A 26,017-nucleotide genomic window follows, 5' to 3' on the forward strand; every position below is an offset into this window, starting at 1 on the left:
TAAAAGAATAATGACAGCAGCTTTATTTTTCATTCGCAATAGCCTTTACATTCTAAATGTGCTATTGTAACAATACATTTCTATTAAAAAATGCATAGGATGTTCTGGAGCTTCACTTTAAAAACATGTTCATATTTTTAAAAAAGACAGCAATTGTAAAGTATTGAGGTCACATTCTACAAAAAAAAATCTATTTGGGTTCAGTGCAATGACAAAGCATTTAAAAAGTATTCACGTGTCTACAAAAAAATCCACAAAAATGGTCCACTGGCAGTGTAGTTTTTCACACTCGTTGTTTCAAGGTCAACGTCTACCCCAGGGGTAGGGAACCTACGGCTCGGGAGCCATATGTGGCTCTTTCCATGGGTGCATATGGCTCTCCACTAACCTGTGAGATAAAATATGAAAATCAATGTGAGAGAGCTGAGTCCCGAACATACTAATAGGAGCATCATTGTGGCATTGACACTACCTCTACCACCACTTTAATCATAATTTTGTTTTTTATTACTCTTCTGCATGCATGATATCATTGATACTGATTTATTAGCAACATCATGAGAATGTTGTCAAAGGAATTCAGACTTTTAGTATACTTAAAAGTGGTGAAAGGACAAAAAGATCACACATTTTCATGTAATTTTACTTTTCAATTCTGAGAATGGCTCTCAAGAAATAACATTAGAAAATATGAATTGTTTATGGCTCTCTCCGTCAAAAAGGTTACCGACCCCTGGTCTACCCTAATGGCCTCCAGGGTGTTTTGGGGCCTGTAGGCTCAAATTCAAAGTGATCCTAAAAGGGTAAAAGGGTATTCATGAAAAAAGTAGGCTTAATATTTCAAGAAATCTACAAAAACTAATTTGAGTTATGGACTTTTTTTTTAAATCTGATCAGTGATTCTGACTGACTTTCAGCCTGTTCAAATATAAGTACCGTATTTTCTCACGTATAAGCCGTATTTGTAACTAAATAAAATGATGACTGAAGGGTACGGCTTATATGGGCACAAGACTTACAGTGTTGCTATACTCTTTTTCACCAGTAGATTTCAGCAAATTAACATTTACGATTTGTTGGTTATTTTCTGTTTTGCAGTAAGAAAACAACCATTACTGAAATAATTAGTATAAAACTGATTTTTTTCTGTATGTATCCATATTTGTTTTTTGTGGCAATATTATTTTTCTGAAAATCCGCATGTGCATGAATACATTGCTTTTCCATTCCCCCCTCTGATAATGATTTCCTTTTTGAATTTGTCCACATGCAAGTAACACCCTTTCAGAATGTGCAATCCAGCAGACGATCCTTTGGATTCATACAGTATCTCAGAAATATGTGCAATAATTTTTCTTAAAATGTACCTTTCAAAGTAAAAGATGTGTAGTCCATATTAAAACCATGAATATGGAGGTGAAATTTGTAAATCAGGGGTCGGCTAATACGCAAAAAATTGTCAAATTTAATGATTTTATGGCAATTTTAAGGAGACAGCTTATATGCAAGAAAAACGGTACTCCAGAAAATATAATTTATGACACATAAAGGTCAATACATACGATGGAGTAATAGTAATAAAACAAAAAAGAAAGAAAAATAGCCTGATTCATTCATTTTTCAGTCCACTTTTCCGCACAATGGTCGCAAGGGCGCTGAAGCCTATCCCAGCCAACTATTGGCAATAGGCAGGGGACAACCTTAACTGGTTGCCAGCCATTCAGACTGTCACTCATAACTAAGTACAATTTAGAGTAGGGGTCACCAAACTACGGCCCGCGGGCCGGATACGGCCCGCCGGCACATTTGGACCGGCCCTCTGAACAATACCAGAGACGCTATCAGAATTTTTTTTTTTTGGGGGGGGGGGGGGGGGGGGGGATGCGGCCCGCTGGCACATTTGGACCGGCCCTCTGAACAATACCAGAGACGCTATCGGATTTTTTTTCCTATTTGGCCTTGAAGACTGGGACATTTTAATCTCGTGTTTGGTTCATTGCACCCCTGCTGAGCCCACAAATCATGCCAGTGAAGCGGGGCTTCGCATTGCTTCTTTGGTGACACGCGCAGGGAGAGTGTTTCCCTTTGATGCATGCGGGCACGTCCACCGTTGCATGCACGAGCAGTGTTACCGAGACATCTGGACGATCGCAGGTGAGGGCGGAGCCCTGGGACCATCGCGGACTATTCAAGCATATTAAAACTGCAACCTGTTTGAGAACGGAATAATGGCGAAAAAGTTAGGTGACAGAAAAAATGATTCAGAATGCAGGATATTTAACCTGGAGTGGACAAACGATTATTTTTTTGTTCAATGCAAAGAAAAGGCTGTTTGTCTCATTTGTCAAGAGACGGTGGCGGTATTCAAAGAATACAATCTTTGCCGACACTATGAATCCCGTCACAAAGACAAGTACGATAGATTGCAAGGCCAAATACGAGCAGACAAACTCTCAAAGCGAAAAAGTGGACTATTATCTCAGCAGAACCAGGCATCCGTTCGGGCCAGCTTTTGGGTTGCTAAATTGATAGCAAGCAGCGGTAAGCCTTTCACTGACGGAGAGTTTGTTAAGAAATGTATGGATACTGTCGTGGAGGTGTGTCCCGAGAAGAAAGATGCATTTAATGCCGTAAGTCTGTCGGTGAGTACAATGACCAGACGCGTTGAAGAAATCGGGAGTAATGTATATGCCCAGCTGCAGCAGAAGACGAAATAATTTGACTTTTTTTCATTAGCACTGGATGAAAGCACGGACGTGCAAGACACAGCGCAACTGCTCATTTTTATTCGTGGAGTTAGCGCAAACTTTGAGATTTGCGAGGATCTGGCAGCCCTCCAAAGTCTCAAAGGGACTACAACGGGAGAGGATATTTTTGACAAAGTGTGCCAAACCATGGAGAAGTTGGACCTGGACTGGTCAAAGCTAGCTAGCATCACGACTGACGGGGCTCCTGGGGCATGGTGGCCGAAACTCGCGGTCTAATAATGGGACGCATGAACCGGGAGTTGGAAAAAAGGGGTCTCACCGCCCCGCTACGAGTCCACTGCCAAATTCACCACCAAGCACTGTGCTGCAAAATGTTGACGTGGGATTCTGTAATGACGGTTGTGGTGTCGTGCATAAACTTCAGAGCAAAGGGAGAAGATTGTGCATGGCACAACAGAAAGTTAATGTTCCATGGCTTTTTCTGTTACAAACTGACACCGGCCCCCCATCAGAGAAGGGAAAAGTTATGTGGCCCTCACAAGAAAAAGTTTGGGGACCCCTGATTTAGAGTGTTCAAGCAGCAAACCTGCGGGCAATGTTCCCTCTAAGCTGCCCGCGTGCGCAATTGCGCACTACTCTCGTCTTCCCTGCGCAGCAGCAATCATATGGCGCGCAGTAAAAAAAAAAAAAAACGATTTTTTTTTTTTTTTACCCCTTCCCCCATGATGGCGCCGTTTAAGCAGCAGCCAGTGGCAGTAGTTCTGTCCACTCATGTTTTTCGTGTTTTACAGCATGTTTTACATGAAAAATTAGAGGGAACATTGACATGCACCTGCTTGTGGCAGGTGTGATACTGGTGTGCCCATAGCGAGCAATGATGATGTCGTGACCGGATGATTCGCCTAAAGACGTTTCGCCGACGGACGTTTGACAGACGGACAGGTCGTACTAGTATTTGTTAGTTTAATGATTAAATACAAATACTAGTATTTGTATTTAATCATTAAACGCTGTTTTCAGCTGGATTTGACCGAATTTGAGAGCATTTTGAGCCGTTTGGCGAATGGACGTATATGGACGTTTTTTTGCCTCCATCGCGACATTTTACCGAGGAATTCACTTCCCTGGGCTCGGTTCTAATGTCCAAAGAGCTCCAGTATTTTTATTTGATCATTAAACGCTATTTTCAGCTGGATTTGACCGAATTTGAGAGCATTTTGAGCCATTTGGCGAATGGACGTCTATAGACGTTTTTTTGCCTCCATCGCGATATCATCCAGTATTTGTATTTAATCATTAAATGCTGTTTTAGGATGAATTTGACCCGATTGCTGTCATTTTACGGCTCGGTTCTGCTACATCTGCCTGCCCAAGAGTGCTTATTCCCGGACTGCCATTGATGGTAGACTAACATTGATTTTTACTATAATTTGGACAACACCGGCGGCGTGCCGGATTAAAAATCCTAACGGGCCGTATATGGCCCGCGGGCCGAAGTTGAAAAACTTGTACACACACGATCTGGGGGCGGGGCGAGCGCGCGAATCCCGTTTCGGCAAAACCTCCGTTCGGCCGAATGAACGTTCGGCGGAACGTCCATTCGGCGACCTGCCCGTCTGTCAAACGTCCGTCGGCGAAACGTCTTTAGGCGAATCATCCGAGTACCGATGATGTCGCTCACACTGGTACTCAGTGCGCTCAGGGAGGTTGTCTTTCTGCTCAGACCAACAAAAAATTAGAGGGAACATTGCCTGTGGGGTTTTCTCGGTGCACTCCTGTTTCCTCCCACATCCCGAAAACATGCATTGTAGGCTGATTGAACCCTCTAAATCAGAGGTGGGCAATCCGGTCCTCGAGGGCTGTTGTGGGTGCAGGTTTTTGTTCCAACCGATCCAACACAGACAGTTTAACCAATTAGATTTATGCTGAAACAAGAAGAACTTGACTGCAATCCAATCAGTAAAACAGTAAGCCATTCTCCGAAGTGGAATTTGTCAAAGAGTGCTGGGTGGACTCTGCAGCACTAATATGCACTGAAAAAAGGCGGACCGTGACAAGAAAGATTGAAGACATTGTGGGGAACCTGGAGCTTCAGTTGCAACATAAAGTGCCAAGTTTTGACTTTTTCTCCTTGGCATTGGACGAGAGCTGCGATGTCAAAGATAGCCCAGTTACTCATATTTTTTCCGAGGGATAACAGACTTCTAAGGTAACGGAGGAGATGGCAGCAACGTGGTCAATGCACGGGACGTTTTGACATGTTTTGGTCCGGCCCTCCACAATATTTTCTGTTTTTCATGTGGCCCCCGAGAATAAAATAATTGCCCACACCTGTTCTTATGGGTTGGAACAAAAACCTGCAACCACTGCGGCCCTTTGTGGAATTAATTGCCCACCCCTGCTCTAAATTGTCCCCATGTGTGAGTGTGAATGGTTGTTTGTCTCCATGTACCCTGCGATTGCCTGGCCACCAATTCAGGGTGTCCCCCGCCTGCTTCCCATAGTTTGCGTTGGTGACCACAAAACTGCATTTGGCATTGAGTGAGGATTTTGTACAACGATTTAAAATTGGACTGAAGTCCTTTCTCCGTTCCCTTTATGATGTTATTTTTCGTTTCGGTTGATATTGCTATTGTTTTGCCTAACCCTAGAAGGCGAAGAATGTAAAAGACTTCCGGCCCACAAACACAGACAAGTAATATGCTCCAAGGCAGAAACTTTGGTGCTGGGGACTAAATGTCGTAAATCGAGGATATCATAGTTCCGAGGACTCCCAATATGTGACCGGACGTTTCGTCGAAGGACACTTGGTCGACGGACACTTCGTCCCCGGACATTTGGTCGCCGGACAGTTCGTCGAACAGACATTTCGTCGAACAGACATTTCGTCGACGGACAATTTGTCGCCGGATTCGTCGCCGGACATTCCGTCAAACGGACAATTCTTCGCCGGATTCGCTCGCTCTCAAAATTATAATCATGAGAGAGAGAGAGACAGAGTTTACTGTTGAAAGCGATCAACCAGGTAATCTCTCGCTCTCAAAATTATAATCATGAGAGAGAGTTTGTAATTGCATTGACAATGTCAGAGCATTAATATCTAAATATCTAACATCAAATTATCAATAAGTTGCGTATTATTGGCATTGTGTGTACATGTTTTTCAATTCGTGTTTAATTTGGGACAATAATAGTATAAAAGAGGCAAGTTTGTCTATAGGACGAATTGAAAACCGTACACACAACGCCAATAATACGCAACTTATTGATAATGTGTTTAATTTGGGACAATAATAGTATAAAAGAGGCAAGTTTGTCTATAGGACGAATTGAAAAACATGTACACACAACGCCAATGATGCGCAACTTATTGATAATTTTGATATTAGATATTTAGATATTAATGCTGACATTGTCAATGCAATTAAAAACTCTCTCTCTCATGATGATAATTTTGAGAGCGAGAGATTACCTGGTTGATCGCTTTCAACAGTAAACTCCCTCTCTTTCTCATTATTATAATTTTGAGAGTGAGCGAATCTGGCGACGAATTGTCCGTTCGACGAAATGTCCGGCGACGAATTGTCCATTGACGAAATGTCTGTTCGACGAACTGTCCGGCGACCAAACGTCCGTTCGACCAAACGTCCGTGAACGAAGTGTCTGTCGACCAAGTGTCCGTCGACGAAACGTCCGGGTACCCTCCCAATAATGATTTTGTGAGAATAAAGTTGCAATAATTGCAAGATTTAAGTCATAATTACAAAGATAAAGTTGTAATATTATGAAAATGTCATAAACAGTAACAGACAGCTTAATAATACTGCAACTTAAATAGGCCAAATTTATCCAGACTATTATACCTTAAAAGGGCCGCCCACTGGCTTGAGTGATTAGCACATCGGCTTCCCAGCTCTGGGGCCGTGGGTTTAAATCCAGGTCGGTCCACCTGTGTGGAGTTTTCATGTTCTCCCTGGGCCTGCGTGGGTTTTCTCCGGGTACTCCGGTTTCCTCCCACATTCCAAAGACATGCATGGCTCATTGGACACTCTAAATTGCCCTTAGGTATGGGTGTGAGTGCGAATGGTTGTCCGTCTGCTTGTGCCCTGCGATCGGCTGGCCACCGATACAGGGTGTCCCCCGCCTTTGGCCCGAAGTCAGCTGGGATAGGCTCCAGCACCCCCCACGACCCTAGTGAGGATAAAGCGGTTCAGAAAATCAATGAATGAATGAATTATACCTTAGAAGCGTGCCAGCACTCTAAAATCCATCTCTCCACCTGATGCTTGGAGAAGCTGAATGTGATGGAGTCCACTGTTGAAGCTGGCACACAGCATATTGGAAGGGTCGCCTGCCGCCAAAGACACCAGCGGACCGGCACCATCTAGCGACAACGTGGCTAAACAGACTATAAGGGTGAAAAAAGGACTAAATGTTCATTTGAATCAGGGTGGCTGGCAGCAATTATTCAATCATTTAAATTCATTTATTACTAATAAACATCCCATTTTCAAAAGGATGCTCAATCGCTGTCAATGAGAAGCAATTAGTGAATGCATTGTCATACCCAATTGTATCAGTCAGCGGCTTGCAAGATGGGGGCGCATCTGGCCATGGTCACAGCAAAGACCTAGCCAACTTTTAGTGGAAGCTAGTTTCCATTATACACCAATAGCTACCTCATCTTTGAGGATTATGAATAGGGCTAGCTACAAATCAGGTTTTAGCGACGTCCCAAGCAACGTTTTTTCTTGTCCCACGTTGTGTTCTCATCCAAAATCAATGTAATGGCACGTGAATGAGCGACAGGCGTCCTTGCGACCAGCGATACGTGTCAGTTCAGGCACAGCACGATGTGGCCAGTTTGAGCAGCTAGGCCTTGCCCCGCCCGCGATATCGCACGTTGAATTGATTAAATAGATTTAATAATAATATTTATATATGTATGTACAGTCATACCTCTACTTACGAATGCCTCTAGGTACGAAATTTTTATGTGCAAAAGAGTGACTTGAGATGCGAAAAAGGCCCAAGTTACAAGATGCCCTCAAAAGTAAATGCATTTCCTTATCCTGTCATCCAATTACACGTCGAGCACCTAATGGGCAAAGCAGCAGCAGGTGCGTCTCATCACAGCCACGAAGCTATTTAAACCACCCAGAGCTGAACCACGGTGCTGGATCGTCTTTATCAGTTCACTGTGAAGTACCCTCTCGTGTTACCTCCTTGCTTTTGCCTTCTCTGATCTTCGACCTCTTGTTTTTGCCCTAGGACCACAAGTACGATCCCAACCACGATTACGACCACGGCCACGTTTCTCGCCTCATGGATCTCGTATCTCTGTCTTGGACCTTTCCCACGGACATCTTAGCTCTCGACCCTCGCATCTGCCTCCCCGGCCTGCCTACACTACTCCCTCGTGCCTTCGCTATGTCAGGGTGAATTGCAATAAAGAGACACCCTCACCAGTAAAGCTGTCTTTATGCCTGCTTCGGTGGGGAAGCAGGCGAGGATGGAGTGCTCAAACAAAACTTTAATTCCTTAGGCAGGGCGGTTAGAAAATAACAAGGACTTGGCGTCAAACAACAAAATCAAACCTGACGTGGGAAACCTGGGGAAGCGAGCAAACGTGGAAACAAAGCGATCTGACAATGACAAAACAACCATGTGGGGTTTAAATAGACAAAAATCGGAATTCCAGGTGGCCAACAAGAGGCAAAGGGAAGCCAGGAGGGTCACACGAGGCGAAAAGCAAACATGCGCGCACACAGGAAAAAATGAAAAACGAAACCTAACCAATCCTAACAGAAGCACCCATCATGTTTTCTCGCATGACACGAGTTGCCAGAGCCGAAAACTTCCTCAACAGTCAGTCAACAAAAGATCAAAAGAAAAAAATGGGACCACAACAATAGTTAAAATATTACGAGACTGAATTAGCAATATTATGAGAGTCAAGTATTAAATTGTGATCTTACCGGAAAAACTCATCATATTCCAAGATTAATTGAAGTGAATGCTTTTTATTGTCATTATACAAGTACTATAGTATATAATAAGATTTAAAGCTTCACCACGAAGGGCACAAATAGAAAGAAAGTTGCAAAATTGCGAGATTGTTGTTAATTTACTGATTTCTATATTAGAGGAACCCAAAGTTGTTCAGGATACCTCAACTTTTGACAACGTAAAGATCGTTGTGAACTGGAAACAGCATTTTGCAACGGGCGCAGCACTAGCGGTGCGTTGTCCCGTGACAAGGCGAGGCCCAGTCTTAACACAGCATTTAGGCCAGGGGTCTCCAAAGTGGTCATTAACGGCCACTGTGGGTCCTGGTTTTTGTACCAACCAATCCACCACAGATAGATTAACCCGGGGACCGGCAACCATAGATTCTGGATCCGCATGCGGCACTTTAGCGCTGCCCTAGTGGCTCCCTGGAGTTTTTTCAAAAATGTTTGAAAATGGGGCAGAAAAATACATATATATTTTTAATATCGTTTCTGTAGTAGGACAAACACAAAGATTCTTAACGTTTTCCAGTGTTGTAAGAATGTGTAGAATAAATATTGAATTTCAACATTTCTGTCAACGCAGATTTGCGTCATAGCCTGCGACACACGATTTTATCAGCAGCGCGGGATGCTAGGCAGCTCGTTGTAAATAAACCGGCAACGGTGTGATGGGCCATGGATCCCAAGGGGAAAAGAGAAAAATAACTGAGGAAAACAGAGGATTCAACGTTTCTTGAACCAAATCATTTACTTATTCATTGCCAATACGTGTGGTTTGCCTGACTGTTCACTTTGTAGTGAGAAGTTTGAAAATAACAAAAAACATGTCCTGTGGAAAGACATTTTCAGGCGAAGCATGCTACATTTGCAGCTGAGTTTTTTTTTGTTGCAACTTGGGAATTAATAAAGTGTGGAAAACTGTTCGCAGATGGTGAAGGGGCACTATGTGCACATTCCATTGTGTCGTGGTTTTGTCGTATCCTCCAAAAAAAATCAGATGTCCTTATTGTGTTTAACATAATCGAAGCAATGAAACATAATTCATTAATATTGTAATGAAGTTAAACTTGAGGCGGCATCGTACAACAGAACAGTCATGTGGTGCATCATTCTCTACAGAATGCACTGCAAGGAAAATAAACATTTAATCATGAATGCTATTTGTAGCAAACTTTTTCATTTTGATAGTAGGTTAATATATAGATACATACATACAGCATGTGTTGCTTTCATTATAAGGCTTATATGAGACTTTTAATTTTCATGTGGCTCCAGACATGTTTTTTTATTTTTATTTTCGTCCAATATGCGCTTTTTTAACATTTTGGGTTGCCGACCCCTGGTTTGACCAAGGAGGTTTCTGCTAAAGCAAGCAGTACCTGACTGCAATCAATTGATTACAGTTGTAAGACACCAAATTGTTGAAAAGATGAAATTCTGCACCACTGCGTCCCTTTGTGGAAGACTCTGTAGACCCCTGTCTTAGACAGACACTTCTCAACATACCTGCCGAGTTCTGGTCCCACACTTTGACTGAGCTGTCGTGAGAGGACGTGGCCACCAGAGAGGCGCTACTTCCACTTGGCAGAGAGGGCAAGAAGACGGAACACGCAGTGGTCTGCATGTGACCGCGGTACTCAACCACCTTGCAGCCCGGCTGACGGAGGTCCCACAGCTGAAAAATTATAAAATATCAGGACATACACCTTGTAATTAGACGTTTAGTCTTAGAATATTTCCTATCAAAGCTTGTACTTTTCCAAATTGATTCTTGTAAAATGCTCACAAATACAATAAATGAATGGAAAATTATTGGGCAGCCATTTTAGTCTGTTCAAAGTAAATCAAGATGAATCTCACCGTGGCCTCACACCCTTGGCCACCAAAACCATTGCTGCTGGAAACCAGGTAGTTTCCATTGTCAGAAACATCACAGTGGGTCTGAATATATTGCTTGGCTGGAAACGTGTTGGTCACCTGCCATGCACGGCTGTCCCAAATCCTGTGAAAAAAATCCACAATTTTTAAAATAAATAATAAATTGGCCAGAAAAAGATGGCTTGGACAATCTTAGGTTATCTTTTTTATTTAAAATATATTTTTTAAATAATATTCCGTTTTTTCATGTGTGTGAAAATGATATTGAAATAAGTCTCTAAAAAGCATTTTGACAATTTTAGGTCGTGTCTGTAAATGATTTATCAACTACCCGTGCCATGATTTTTTTCTTATATTTTCTATAGCATGAGATTTTTTTTTAATGATTTTTTTTCGTCGCTGATTATCTGTCCAGTTATTTTCGTGTATGCTTTAATTTTTACGCAATCAGCATTCTTGCTAAACTTATATTATTACTATTTTATCCATATTTTTCATATATTTCCACCCAATACCACTTTAACCTTTTCACGCCTTTACAAACCTATTAGTATCTTGAAAGAAAGTATGAGCACTCCTGATCTAAGGCATCGATCGAGCCCAAGAAAAAGCGAAATATGATAAGAGCGACCCAAAAAGTGAAGTTAAGAGGGGTGATCCTACCTTGCGTTTTTTAAATTATCACGGCCAGGTGGTGGTTTGTATAAGCTCTATATGCTCAAGCTAATGTTTAAACTTCCCTTTTTTTCTTGAATAACTGTTTGTTATTGAGTTCTATAGATCTTTTATGATTTTTTTTTTCAAACCCAGAATCCTGCATCGAAGTAGGTTTGGCCAAAAGCTGTTTTTTACTGAAGCAAGTCAACACTAAAAACTGAGAAATGTTATAATGAAGGGCATATGTTATTAGAACATAAAACTAAATCATGTTAACTTTAGTGCTGAATGAGGTTTCAAAACTAAATTTCAAAAAATATACATATATGTACATTTGGATATTTTTTTTGAAGTGATATACAAAAATCGTAATATTCTTAAATGTAGGCTGGATGTGGATTGGATCGGATCGGATCGAATCCTGACCTGTGAATCAAGATACAAACCGTATCACTGATAAGTAGATTAATCATGGTAGCATTGGCACTGATTACACAGCTGAAGCCTAAATAATACAGTGGTAACACAGTTCTCAACAATCCGTTCAAGAATTGATTTCTTCAAAATCTGAATCAATTTTTCACATTACAATTATTGGAAAAATAAATAATGTGTTCCAAGCCTAAAAAATAGACTTTTTGAAGATTTGTTTCAACAGTTTTACGCAAAATTTAATTTAAATTTTTTTTTTTTTTTTTTTTTTTTTTAATTTATTTAAAAAACGTGCGGGAGCACGGAGAGGGACAGGAACAGGCTGAATAGGCTGGTCAGGAGGGCCAGCTCTGTTCTGGGCTGTCCTTTGGACTCGGTGGAGGAAGTGGGAGAGCGGAGAATGCTGACCAGGATGATGTCCATCATGGACAGCACCTCCCACCCCCTGCATGAGCACCCTCATTGCAGGAAGGAGCGCTTCCACAGATCCCTCCTCCCATCAGCTGTCAGGCTCTTTAACAAAAAAAAGCTGAGTGTTAAGACCTACCGTATGCATGCATGTGCATTTATGTGTATGTATGTACATATGTGCTAATATATGTGTATGTGTGTATGTATATGTATAGGTGTATGTACACGTGTATGTATATATATATCTTACTTATTACCTACTTATGTCTAAAATGCCTTTCCTATTCCTGCATCCTCACCCTCTTGCTACTGTGACAACGAAATTTCCCGAATACGGGATGAATAAAGTTATCCAATCCAATCCAATCCAAAACTTCTTTTTTTTCAGCACTAGCAGCCTTACTATTTCCACTTGCCTTCTTTGGAGCAATGATTGGGGGTTAATAAAGTCCTCATTATGAAGAAAAAACTGTCAGTAAATGTAGCTGACTGTTATAAGTCTCGGAGTGAGTGAAGCGGAGTTGGAGACAAACTTAATCAAGCGGGCACAGGTATGTGCACTAACGTAAAATTTAATGTCAAAGTGCTTCACAAAATAAAGTCTTAAATACAAAAATCTGGTAAAAAGAGGCAACACAATTGTTAAGGTTAATTGGGGTGTTGGTTGGTTTTGTTATACCTTTTTCCCTGTGGTCCTGTTAGTGTGCTTTTTACCTCTTGTGTCCCTCCGGGCTTCCCTTCCTCTTGTGACCAGGTGCTCGTCATTGATAATGAGCCCTTGTCTGTCTATTTAAACCCTGTGTGCTTGTTAATCTTTGTCAGATTGTCTGCTTTGTTTGTACCATGCCAAGTTCCCTGTTACCCCATGTCTTTCACGTCAGGTTTGATTGTTATTTGATGTCTAAGTCCTTATTTTCTAAGACTCCTGCCTTAAGTAAGTCAAGTTTTGTTACAGCACTCCATTTCTCGTCCATTGCCTACTTCCCATACGTTTGGGTCCTCCATCTACGTTCCACATTCCACGACCAACAACGAAACTAACTTACTGGGGCAAAACACTAAGGAAGTAAGCACACCAACGTGACACACACCAAACAGAAACAATACACCGACAGGGGTTGACAAGACAATTAGAAACACCTGGGTTAGATGAGGGATGTTGATCAGGAAAGACACAGCAGGTAAAATAATGGGTAATTTACATGGGCAGGACACACAAGGGAACACACCCAAACCACAAAACCCCAACAAAACACCTGGTCTGCATACAGAGGATGCATTATGCACAATACAAAGCCCGGCGTGCATCAGTTGGTCGGGCCGCACGCGTAATTTTTTTACGGCTTTTGTTGAGGGCGTTCAAGTTTTTGTTCAAAATCAGAAGCAAAAAAAATTGCGACATTTGGTTTGAACTCCGATTTGTAGGAGGTCTGGAACATTCGAAAACCGAGGCTCGACTGTCTAGCATGCTGCAATTTCGCCTGGCATGTGAATCTAACTCAATCTCCAACAAGAGTGGCTGCTTTGAATAGTTACAGTAGTGAAACCTGTCTGTACCGTATGGTTTTGTCCTCTGACGTCTGGACAACAGCCGAGCTGCCTGGCACCCAGCACACATGAGTCACCTGTGTAGATGGAGCGTTAAAAGCCATCCATCATGGCCACCAACAACGGATCATAATGGAGCTCATTGTCCTCACCAGATTTCTGGAAATGTTGTGTCTTTGCTCACATTTTGCTGATTCAATGTCCCACAGACACATGCAGTTGTCGCGGGAGCCCGTGCATAGTTTGCGCCCATCTACAGTGTGTCAGTTAAGTGGCATATAACAACAATTAATAGGTACACAAGAAAGCTTGGCTACAATCTTAAATTACTCTTAAAGCAGGCAATAAGATCTATTAATAACCTTTTTGTATTTTTTTTGTCATTTAATGGTCCATATTTACTTCAAAAGAGAGCTTGATGTAAAGATTTTTTTAAAAAAATGCAAATTTGCTGTTCTATAAAAGTTGAAAAATAATTCCTCTATTATATTTTTAAAACTAAATTGGGTCTGTTAATTCGCAAAGTATAATCTGTTTTTTTCTAACGTCATTTTTTTCTCCGCAGGTTACCTGCTTACCTGTAACCCCATAATCAACCTAAGACTTTGTAACAACATGTGTTATATACACGAATCCCTAAATTTTTGTGGATAATTGTAGAATGTAGCCAGACATGGCAGCGATAATTGAAAAACCGCGAAGTAGGATGACCCCTATTATTACCATACTACGTTTTTGTGCCTATGCAAAAAACAGTACAAAACAAGTACAATTATCAAGAAGTGTATTTATTAGTGTGTGTGTATATATGTGTGTGTGTGTGTGTTTGTGTTTGTGTGTGTGAGTGAAAAATTAGCCACAAACAACTGTCAGTCTTGAAAATAGAATTGTTTCCCCATTTTATTCTATTATTCTACTTGCATGTTTGTACCAGGACTGACGGCAAGTCCATTGACCACTAACTGGTGCCCGCAGAACTCCTGAATGGCCTCGTCACCCTGATTTAGGTCCCACATGAGGACTGTCTTGTCCCGCGAGGCACTGAAGATCCACGTGCTTCTCGGATAACACGCCACCTAAATTAAAAAAAACACTTTGATATCAAAATCAAATACGTACTTTCAGCCGACCGACTCGCTTTGGATGTTACCTTGGTAACTTCTCTGTTGTGACCCTGGAAAGACTGAAACATCTGGCCTTGTTTCCAGTCAGACACCACCACCGCCTATATAGTGAAAAGACTTTGGCTGACAGTGCATTATCATATTAAGTTGCCACTGGCGGTGTTTTGACGTCTGAACCATTTGGACTGCTCCAAACAGATCGTTTGTTTATTGCCGTCAATGAGTTAACAATGGAGTCATATACCTGGTCAGTGCCTCCAGAAACACAAAGATCAGCACTGAGGTTGGTGACTGTGTTGATGGAGCCACGATGGGCCGGTTCATACTGAACCACATGACTATCCGATATGCTGGAGGCTGGCTTTTCAGGCTCCGAAGCTCTGAACATGACAAAATTCATTTCAAGATTTCAGCATTTATTCAATGTACAGTGGTACCTCTACTAACGAAATTAATTGGTTATAGAACTTGTCAACTTGGATTTCTCGTAAAAAAGGAGTAATTTTATATGTAAATTCTCTAATTCTTTCAACGGTCTGCAAAAAAACGACTAAACCAATTTTGGATGAATGATAGGAGAAACACACAAAAATGAGAGAACATTATTTATTAATGTATTAAAATGAATAACAAACGTGCAAAAGTGAAAGGAAGAAGCTAACATTAGGCAACAACCCACAAACACATGCACATAAATACACATCTAAAGAACTTCCAATTATGAATTTTAAAAAAACTTAGCATTAAATACAACTTGCAGTATTGGTCATGAGGGCGGCTCGACGGCCGAGTGGTTAGTGTGTCGGCGTCGTGGGTTCGATCCCAGGTCGGTCCCCAGTGTACAGAGTTTGCATGTTCTCCCCGGGCTTGCGTGGGTTTTCTCCAAGTACTCTGGTTTCCTCCCACATCCAAAAAACATGCAGGGAGACTGGACACTCTAAATTGCTCCTAGGTATGAGTGTGAGCATGAATGTTTGTCCGTCTCCTTGTGCCCTGCCATTGGCTAGCCACCAATTCAGGGGGTCTCCTGCCTGGTGCCCATAATTAGCGGGCATACGCTCCAGCACCCCGCAACCGTTGTGAGAATAAGCGATGCTGAAAATGAATGAAAATTAGTCATGGGTGGATAAGAGGGTCCAGTTTATTTCATTTGCAAGACTAATTTTAAATAAAGAACAAAGTTGCTTTAACTACAAAAAACAAACAGAAAGTTGTTGTTGGGAGCCAATGGAGGCCAGCGGAGTACAGTGGTACCTCTACATATGAGCAGCTCTACCTACGAGATGCTCGAGGTACGAGGAATATTTCGAGCAAATAATTAGCTCCAGATACGAGGAACATTTCGAGCAAATAATTAGCTCTAGATACGAGAAAAATTTCGAGATGCGAGAAAGCCAGGTGGCCATGACATGAGAGGCTGTTTATCATTGTAGCACACTGTCTTTTTTTGCCGCATCTCTTTCGTGTATAACAGATATCTATGAGCACTGGGCAGAGCGTTGCATTTTTTACAGTGTTTTTTTCCCGTCACTCAGCGCGATTGGCGGAGCGATCACTGTTACGAGGAGTAGTATATATTACTTCTCGTTGGCAAGTGGTCTTGCGTTATCCTATTGTGAGGACATTTTCGGAATAGTATTTTGAAGGGAATACAAAAGCAAACAGCACATCGATAGAGAAAGCAGGTTGGAGGCGGGGCAAATAAAGCCAACCTGGCCGGTATCAAACTTAAATACAAAATTAGAATTAAGTTTAGTGTAATGTTAGATTAAACTTATTTTTGAGTGTGTCTGCATCGTAATACAAGTTCATTTAAATTTGTTTATGTTATTAAACGAGCGTGTTGCCGTGCAAAAATATTTTATTACTATTAAACCATTAGTTATGTGCTACTTTGTTAATAGATGGCAAATTAGAAGAAATAAAAGATTTTTTCCAATCCAATTTCCTGTTTTTGGTGTTTTTTCAGAGGGTTGGAACAAATTAATTTGTTTTTTGTTCATTTCAATGGGAAACGTTCGTTCGAGTTACAAGATCGACATACGAGCTCAGTCCCGGAACGAATTAAGCTCGTATGTAGATGTACCACTGTATAGGGAGATTGTCAAGCAGGACGCAACGCTACCATGATAATTTCAAAATAAAGTAACGACACAGGAAATGTATTTACATTTTGGGGGATTACGTCACTTGGTCCTTGTTTTCATATATTGACAATGCGGTTTCTTCCCACATCCCAAAAAGAGGGTGGTGGGAAACTGTTGGGTTTATTCTGGGATGTTTCTATATGTTCATTAAGCATTTTAATAGGTAATAAAGCTATAAATTAATTTGTGCTTTATGTTGGGACCAAGTAAGCACGAGGACACTTTCCCCCACAGCTGCTTTCGAGGCCAGTTTAATTGTTTTCACCCGTCCACAACCTCAGTCTGTCACACTACAAACTCCACTATGGCCAAGATCTCACCCAGTGGCGTCAAAATGATAACAAGAACGTGAGCAATAATCCCAGAACCACACGGGGGGACCTGGTGAATGACCTACATAGAGCTGGGACCACAGTAACAAAGGCTACTATCAGTAACAAAATGTGCCGCCAGGGACTCAAATCCTGCACTGCCAGACATGTCCCCCTGTTGAAGCCAGTACACATCCAGGCCCGTCTGCGGTTCGCTAGAGTGCATTTGGATGATCCAGAAGAGGACTGGGAGAATGTGTTATGGTCAGATGAAACCAAAATAGAATTTTTTGATAGAAACACAGGTTCCCGTGTTTGGAGGAGAAAGAATACTGAATTGCATCCGAAGAACACCATACCCACTGTGAAGCATGGGGGCTGTTTTTCTGCAAAGGGACCAGGACGACTGATCTGTGTAAAGGAAAGAATGAATGTATCGAGAGATTCTGAGTGAAAATCTCCTTCCATCAGCAAGGACATTGAAGATGAGATGTGGCTGAGTCTTTCAGCATGACAATGATCCCAAACACACAGCCAGGGCAACAAAGGAGTGGCTTTGTAAGAAGCATTTCAAGGTCCTGGGGTGGCCTAGCCAGTCTCCAGATCTCAGCCCCACAGAAAATCTGTGGAAGGAGTTGAAAGTCTGTGTTGCACAACGACAGCTCCAAAACATCAATGCTCTAGAGGAGATCTGCATGGAGGAATGGGCCAAAATACCAGCAACAGTGTGTGAAAAGCTTGTGAAGAGTTACAGAAAACGTTTGGCCTCCGTTATTGCCAACAAAAGGTACATAACAAAGTATTGAGATGAACTTTTGGTATTGACCACAATCTTATTCTCCACCATGATTTGCAAATAAATTCTATAAAAATCAAACAATGTGATTTTCTGTTTTTTTTCACATTCTGTCTCTCATGGTTGAGGTTTACCCATGTTGACAATTACAGGCCTCTCTAATCCTTTCAAGTAGGATAACTTGCACAATTGGTGGTTGACTAAGTACTTATTTGCCCCACTGTATGTATGTATGTGTCAACCACCAATTGTGCAAGTTATCCTACTTGAAAAGATTAGAGAGCCCTGTAAAAGAAAATCACTGTATATGTATGTGTGTATATCATACCTGTCAACCTCTGCCGATAACTGCCCTTATAAATGATTATGATTCCCCTTACAAACCCCCAAAAAACCTTACAAACACTCATACGGTGTTTGTAAGGTTTTTTGGGGGTTTGTAAGGGGAATCATAATCATTTATAAGGGCAGTTATCGGCAGAGGTTGACAGGTATGGTATATATATATATATATATATATATATATATATATATATATATATATATATATATATAAATATATATATATATATATATATATATAAATATATAAATAGATAGATAGATATAGATACAGATATCAGTGGCGGTCCGTGCATTTTCTGGTAGCGTCTTCAACGTATCAATCCAACCCTCAAAAACTATTTTATGGCTATAAAACCTCTTCTGCAGCTAGAGCTGCGACACAGAAAACAATCAATAAATCAATGCACAAAAATGGGGTTAAAACCAAGCCAGCGGGGTGATTTTCCCGGGAAAAGACAGCGATGAACGTCAATGGCGTACGGGCAAACATTGCCCGAAAATGGGGTCAAATCCAGCCAAAAACAGCATTTATTGATTAAATACAAATATTGGCGCTTTTTAGACATCAGAACCGGGCCCGGAGTATCATTTCCCCGGGAAAAAGACAGCAATGAAGGTCGATACGTCCATACGCGAAACGGCAAAAATTGCACTAAAATGGGATAAAATCCACTTCCTAGCAGCATATATTGATTGAATACAAATACTGGAGCTTTTGAGACATTACAACCAGGCCAGGGGGGTGATTTTTCCCGGGAAAAGACATTATATATATATATATATATATATATATATATATATATATATATGTATATGTATAGTCCGTTTTCACCTTGTTGCTACTGCAACAAAGTGAATTACCCAAATACAGGATGAATAAAGTTGAATCTAATCTAAGGATGACGCGCTAACCCAGGGATGGGCAAACCGGTCCTTGGGGGCCGCTGTGGGTGCAGGTTTTTGCTCCAACCAATCCAGCACAGACAGTTTAACCAATGAGATTTCTGCAGAAAACAAGAAGCACCTGACTGCAATCCACTGATTGCATTTGTAGGACACCAGATTGGTGAAAAGGTACCCTTTCTATGGGTTGGAATGAAAATCGGCACCCACTGCGGCCCTTTGTGAAATAGTATGTCCACCCCTGCGTTAACCACTCGGCACCGAGCCGCCTTTTTCAAGTGTAATGTTGCATTTTACAGAGAAAAAAGCTTAAATCCTCAAAGTCCAAATTCACAGATTATCCAAGTGAATGTTCAGACACAATTTCTAAGTTTGTGTCAATCTTCAAAACATACTTTAGCTTTTGTATTAGGAGTCACAGGACTGTTAAATCCGAGTGCATGCCCTTGCTGAATGTTCATTTAAAATTTTCTTGGTCCTTGCTTCCACTGCACCTGGTGATTGCTTGTTACTTTGTTTTAACTTCATAAAAACAACAACATAGTGAAGGCTCGTCACTCAATGAACTCAAACTAGGCCATTGGTGGCTCATCCTGTATAGATAGAGGACATCTTACCTGTAGAGCTCGGACCGTTTACGAAACCTGCTCTGGACCTTGCCCATGTTTGCTTCAAGAAATCTGGAAAAAAGTATGGGCTGTAAGGCTACGACAAATTATTATTTGATAGTTGATTATAGTAATTCCTCATATATCGCGGCTTCAACTTTCACGGCTTCACTAAATCGCTAATTTTCTTCTGGGGGATTTTTTTTTAATTTTTTTTTTTTGCTACCAGGAAAATGGCGGAAAACATAGAACTCAGCACTGAAGCATTTTTTTTAAGTTTATAAAATGTGAAAATCTAAGCTGAAAATCCCCTGTCCTTTGCTTGCTACTAGGACTCAGCACTGAAGTAAAAATTTTTTTTATTGATTTTTAAGTTCATAAAAATGTGAAAATCCACGCTGAAACTCGCAAGCGGAAGCCACTGCCCTGTCCTCCGTATATGCATATATATGTATGTATATATATATAATATATATATATATATGTGTATATGTATATATATATATATATATATATATATATATAATATATATATATATATATATATATATATATATATATATATATATATATATATGTTATATATATATATATAATATATATATATATATTATATATATATATATATATATATATATATATATTTTTTTTTTTTAAATACGGGTGACCCTACCTTGTTCGTTTATCGCGGCCCTGTCTGGTCTACATTAACCGCGATGATCGAGGGATTACTGATTACTGAGTTCTGTTTTGTGATTGGTCACCTATTCATTCATTCATTCATTTTCTGAACCACTTTATGCTCACGATGGTCGTGGGGGGTGCTGGAGCCTATCCCAGCTGACTTCGGGCCAGAGGCGGGGGACACCCTGAACCGGTGGCCAGCCAATCGCAGGGCACGAGGAGACGGACAACCATTTTCTCTCGCGCTCATACCTAGGAGCAATTTAGAGTGTCCATTCAGCCTACCATGCATGGTTTTGGAATGTGGGTGAAAACCGCAGGACCCGGAGAAAACCCACGCAGGCCCAATGAGAACATGCAAACTCCACACAGGTTTGAACCCAGGACCCCAGATCTGTGTGGCCAAAGTTCTAACGACTCAAGCAACCAGGCTGCCATGATTGGTCAACTAATGAGCTCATATATCAAAAAACATTTTAGCTATAAATGTGCATTGAAACCAACCTACTATACACTGAAATAAATTGAATGATGAATACAATGGAAATGAGTAGATATACTCATTTAGTTATATGATTGTTTGTCAATGCAAAACAGATGTTTGCAAATAACTCATTTTGATTAATTACCCCTAAAAAATCTGCTTTTGACACCTGGAAACTTTGTTCTTGTTTTTTTATTTTTTTTTTTATTAAGTAAAATGAGAATATTCATTGTTTTTAAGTAATTGTTATTAAGATAGTTAATATTAACTCTTTTGGTGCAACTGACGATAGACGCACAGTCATGTAGATCTTTTTATTCTTCTGCTATGAATTTACGTTTACTACTAAACATACAATCAGTTTAAAATTAGAGTGGCTGACACTTGTTGATTCGCTGTTAGCCCTGCAACTTCAAAAGGGTTTGGCTGTTTATCATTGTCAATGGCAGCCAATGAATTAAAAAACTCAAAAAAGTACCTGTTATTGTAAAGAGTATGCTATTCCAAATAAAAAATAATAATCAAAAAAGGCCAGTGAGGCTATTTTATACTTGCATAAACAATCGGAAAGACCTTCAAGCATTTTTTTTAAATAATTGATAACCAGTCGGTCTACTTGTACACTGGTAGATAAACTGCTTACTACTAGGAGTTGGCTTTGATTTGTGATTATTTATTCATTTACTCGTTTATTTACGTACTTACATATTTAAAGGTGGCCCGGTGAGAGGTTAGTGCAGTGGCCTCACAGTGGGGTTTCTGGGTTCAAATCCAGGTCGGTCCACCTGTATAGAGTTTGCATGTTCTCCCCGGTCCTGTGAGGGTTTTCTCCGGGTACTCCGGTTTCCTCTCACATTCCAAAATCATGCATGGTAGGTTGATTGGACACTCTAAATTGCCCCTTGGTATGAGTGAGTGTGGGTGGTTGTTTGTCTCCTTGTGCCCTGCAATTGGCTGGCCACCAATTCAGGGTGTCCCCCGCCTCTGGCCCGAAGTCTGCTGGGATTGGCTACAGCACATCCCCCCTCCCCCCGCGACCCTAGTGAGGATAAAGCAGTTCAGAAAATCAGATGAGAGACTTACATATTTATTGGAGATGCTGAAAAATTGCTGAAAAGTTTTTTGGCCAAAGGGAAATTTAGCAAGCAATTATTCAATAGATTATTCCATGGAAAAAAAAACGTTTGTTTCTTTTTTGTTATTTTATATACAAGAGTCGGACAGAAGTTTTACATAATTGCAGAACGAGATGGGAAAGATTTATGCTCGTGAAATGAGAAATATTTTCCCTGTTTTGTATTCATTGGTGACGTTAAAGTAGCCGTCACGTCAGACACTCAGCCACCACTTGCGCTCAAATCTTAGTACGTACATAGCTTCTTAAGCAAATAAATCCTATTACCGTCGCAAAGAATTAGAAAACACCAGATGCCCACAAATTACCATGCTGATAACGAGAGAAAAAATGAAATATTAGGTTTAAGAAAGGGAAATGGTTTAGAAAAAAATAGTAGACTTTAGTGTTTACCTGACAGTCCAGTCCAGGAGTAGTACCCTCCGACCACTTAGCCGCCTAGCATGTTAACTAATCTTTCACAGTCACATTGGTCGCTCTGACGGCATTAAAACCAAGTCGAGTCTTTGCCCGAACAGCACAATGTCGTTCCACAAAAGCTGCCATTGTACTGTTGACATTGTAAAAAAAATGTATTAAAAAAACCCACTCTGACTGGTAGGAAGTGATACCTGGTAGTTTTCTGAAAAAAAAGGTGGAGACAGAGAGGGAGAGAGCGACGCTTTCTCCGTAGCTAGGCAAAAGAGGGGCGGGACATGTGATCAAGAGCAGGTCGTCGTGGCAACAGCCCCGCCCCTTGAGAAAAAGTATACTGTGATCCTTCTTCACTTCGCGGCTTCACTACATCGCGGATTTTTTTCTGAGGTATATATAAAAAAGTTTATAGAATGTCTCAAGGCGGCCCGGTGACGCAAGTGGGTAGCGCGTCGGCCTCACAGCTCTGGGGTCCTGGGCAATGTTCCCTCTAAGCTGCGCGCGTGCGCAATTGTGCACTACTCTCGTCTTCTCTGCGCAGCAGCAATCATATGGCGTGCAGTAAAAAAAAAAAATCGATTTTATTTATTTTTATTTTTTTAATTTTTTTACCCCTTTCCCCATGATGGCGCCGTTTAAACGGCAGCCAGTGGCAGTAGCTCTGTCCACTCATGTTTTTCGTGTTTTACAGCATGTTTTACATGAAAAATTAGAGGGAACATTGACATGCACCTGCTTGTGGCAGGTGTGATACTGGTGTGCCCATAGCGAGCAATGATGATGTCGTGACCGGATGATTCGCCTAAAGACGTTTCGCCGACGGACGTTTGACAGACGGACAGGTCGCCGAATGAACTAAAGTTCGTTCAAACAGCGTTTAATGATTAAATACAAATACTAGTATTTGTTAGTTTAATGATTAAATACAAATACTAGTATTTGTATTTAATCATTAAGTGCTGTTTTCAGCTGGATTTGACCGAATTTGAGGGCATTTTGAGCCGTTTGGCGAATGGACGTATATGGACGTTTTTTTGCCTCCATCGCGACATCATCGCGACATTTTACCGAGGAATTCACTTCCCTGGGCTCGGTTCTAATGTCCAAAGAGCTCCAGTAATTTTATTTAATCATTAAACGTGGTTTTCGGCTGGATTTGACCGAATTTGAGAGCATTTTGAGCCGTTTGGCGAATGGACGTCTATAGACGTTTTTTTGCCTCAATCGCGATATCATCGCGACATTTTACCGAGGAATTCACTTCCCTGGGCTCGGTTCTAATGTCCAAAGAGCTCCAGTATTTGTATTTAATCATTAAATGCTGTTTTAGGATGGATTTGACCCGATTGCTGTCATTTTACGGCTCGGTTCTGCTACATCTGCCCGCCCAAGAGTGCTTATTCCCGGACTGCCATGCCCGCCCAAGAGTGCTTATTCCCGGGCTGCCATTGATGGTAGACTAACATTGATTTTTACTATAATTTGGACAACACCGGCGGCGGGCCGGATTAAAAATCCTAACAGGCCGTATATGGCCCGCGGGCCGAGGTTGAAAAACTTGTACACACACGATCCGGGGGCGGGGCGAGCGCGCAAATCCCGTTTCGGCGAAACCTCCGTTCGGCCGAATGAACGTTCGGCGGAACGTCCATTCGGCGACCTGCCCGCCTGTCAAACGTCCGTCGGCGAAACGTCTTTAGGCGAATCATCCGAGTACCGATGATGTCGCTCACACTGGTACTCAGTGCGCTCAGGGAGGTTGTCTTTCTGCTCAGACCAACAAAAAATTAGAGGGAACATTGGTCCTGGGTTCAAATCCAGGTCACGTCCACCTTTGTGGAGTTTGCATGTTCTCCTCGGGCCTGCGTGGGTTTCCTCCAGGTACTCCGGTTTCCTCCCACATTCCAAAAACATGCATGGTAGGCTGATCGGACACTCTAAATTGCCCCTAGGTATGGGTGAGTGTGTCAGCTGGGATAGGCTCCAGCACCCCCCGCGACCCTAATGAGGATAAATCGGTTCAGAAAATGAGGGTGCGATCAGATGAGAATGTCTCAATCTACTACACTGAAACTCGCAACCGGAAGACAATTGAAAAATGGTGGAAGTCAGGGCACGGTTTCATCTTTCAGCACCGAAGAAGTAATCTACAATAGAAGAGAATGGGTGTGCCAGATATCATATACACCGTGACTAAATGCATTACTTCTTGCCATTTCCTGTTTTGTTGTGAGTGAATTTAGCATGGACGGCCTGGCGACTGAATGGTTAGCGCATCAGCCTCACACCTCTGGGGTCCTGGGTTCAAATCCAGGTTGGTTCATGGTCCAACTGTGCGGAGTTTGCATGTTCTCCCTGGGGCTGTGTGGGTTTCCTCTGGATGCTCCGGTTTCCTACCAAATTCCCAAAACATGCATGGTAGGCTGATTGGAAAATCTAAATTTAGAGTGTCCAATCAGCCTACCATGCATGTTTTTGGAATGTGGGAGGAAATTGGAGTACCTGGAGAAAACCCACGCAGAGAACATGCAAACTCCACACAGGTGGTCCGACCTGGATTTGAACCCAGGACCCCAGAGCTGTGAGGCCGACGCGCTAACCACTCGCCCCACCGGGCCTGGATATATATTTTTTTTCGCAATGAAAATCTCGAATTATTAAATATCGTTGTTTTTTTTAGGGCAGGCCTAATTTCTAAAAGAGGGTTTAAATTGGGTTACTTGTAAATCCAACCCATCTCATCTCATTTTCTGAACCGCTTTATCCTCATTAGGGTCGTGGGGGGTGCTGGAGCCTATCCCAGCTGACTTTGGGTCAGAGGCAGGGGACACCCGGAATTGGTGGCCAGCCAATCGCAGGGCACAAGGAGATAAACACCCATCCATGCTCACACTCATACCGAGGGGTGATTTAGAGTGTCCAATCAGCCTACCATGCATGTCTCTGGGATGTGGGAGGAAACATGAGTACCCAGAGAAAACCCACACAGGACCGAGGAGAACATGCAAACCCCACACAGGTGGACCGACCTGGATTTGAACCCAGGTCCCCCACTGTGAGGCGGACGCGGTAACCACTCGCCCCACCGGGCCGCCCATGTTACATCCTTGTTCACATTAAAATGTGCATGTCCCTCATTTACATTTCTATGTAGAGGCGCCTCTAGTACAGACGCTCCCCTACTTACGAACATTCGAGTTACGAACAACGGTACATACGAACATGTCTGCAAGCATGTCGAAAACTGTTCGTAAGTTCGATTTTGTATTGCACGCCTTTTCCCGAGTAGTGCTTCTTTCCGCCGCTAATACCGACGCCTGGCGCTGTGAGCGCTCAGCTCACCCAGCATCTACCTTCCTCTGCCCAGTTCGTTGCAATGCGGAAGTGCATGAACGTATCTCCAGTGCGCAAAGAACCT

The 26,017-nt window shown here is 41.8% G+C and overlaps 1 protein-coding gene across 3 annotated transcripts; it reads right to left on the reverse strand.

The window, feature by feature from the left end:
- On the reverse strand, positions 1-22,885 carry wdr31 (WD repeat domain 31). 3 transcript variants are annotated; one of them, XR_013300257.1, is made up of 12 exons: positions 22,579-22,884; positions 19,892-19,954; positions 15,017-15,152; positions 14,799-14,873; positions 14,580-14,724; positions 13,801-13,901; positions 13,658-13,725; positions 10,583-10,724; positions 10,229-10,397; positions 6,949-7,116; positions 737-795; positions 1-308 (listed from the first exon to the last, which is right to left on the reverse strand). XR_013300257.1 is itself a non-coding variant. In XM_077600472.1 (11 exons), exons 2-10 carry the CDS (start codon positions 19,936-19,938, stop codon positions 6,950-6,952), a joined length of 1,050 nt encoding a protein of 349 aa, XP_077456598.1. In that variant the 5' UTR covers positions 19,939-19,954; positions 22,579-22,884; the 3' UTR covers positions 1-388; position 6,949. The 3 variants fall into 3 exon arrangements, 2 of the variants coding, with proteins under 2 accessions (XP_077456598.1, XP_077456599.1); XM_077600472.1 differs by lacking the exon at positions 737-795 and having other exon boundaries at positions 1-388; XM_077600473.1 differs by lacking the exons at positions 737-795; positions 6,949-7,116 and having other exon boundaries at positions 1-388; positions 22,579-22,885.
- Between the last annotated feature and the right edge of the window lie 3,132 nt (positions 22,886-26,017).

Source organism: Stigmatopora argus, chromosome 5, assembly GCF_051989625.1.
Source record: "Stigmatopora argus isolate UIUO_Sarg chromosome 5, RoL_Sarg_1.0, whole genome shotgun sequence".
In the NCBI taxonomy this organism is placed as follows: Eukaryota; Metazoa; Chordata; class Actinopteri; order Syngnathiformes; family Syngnathidae; genus Stigmatopora; species Stigmatopora argus.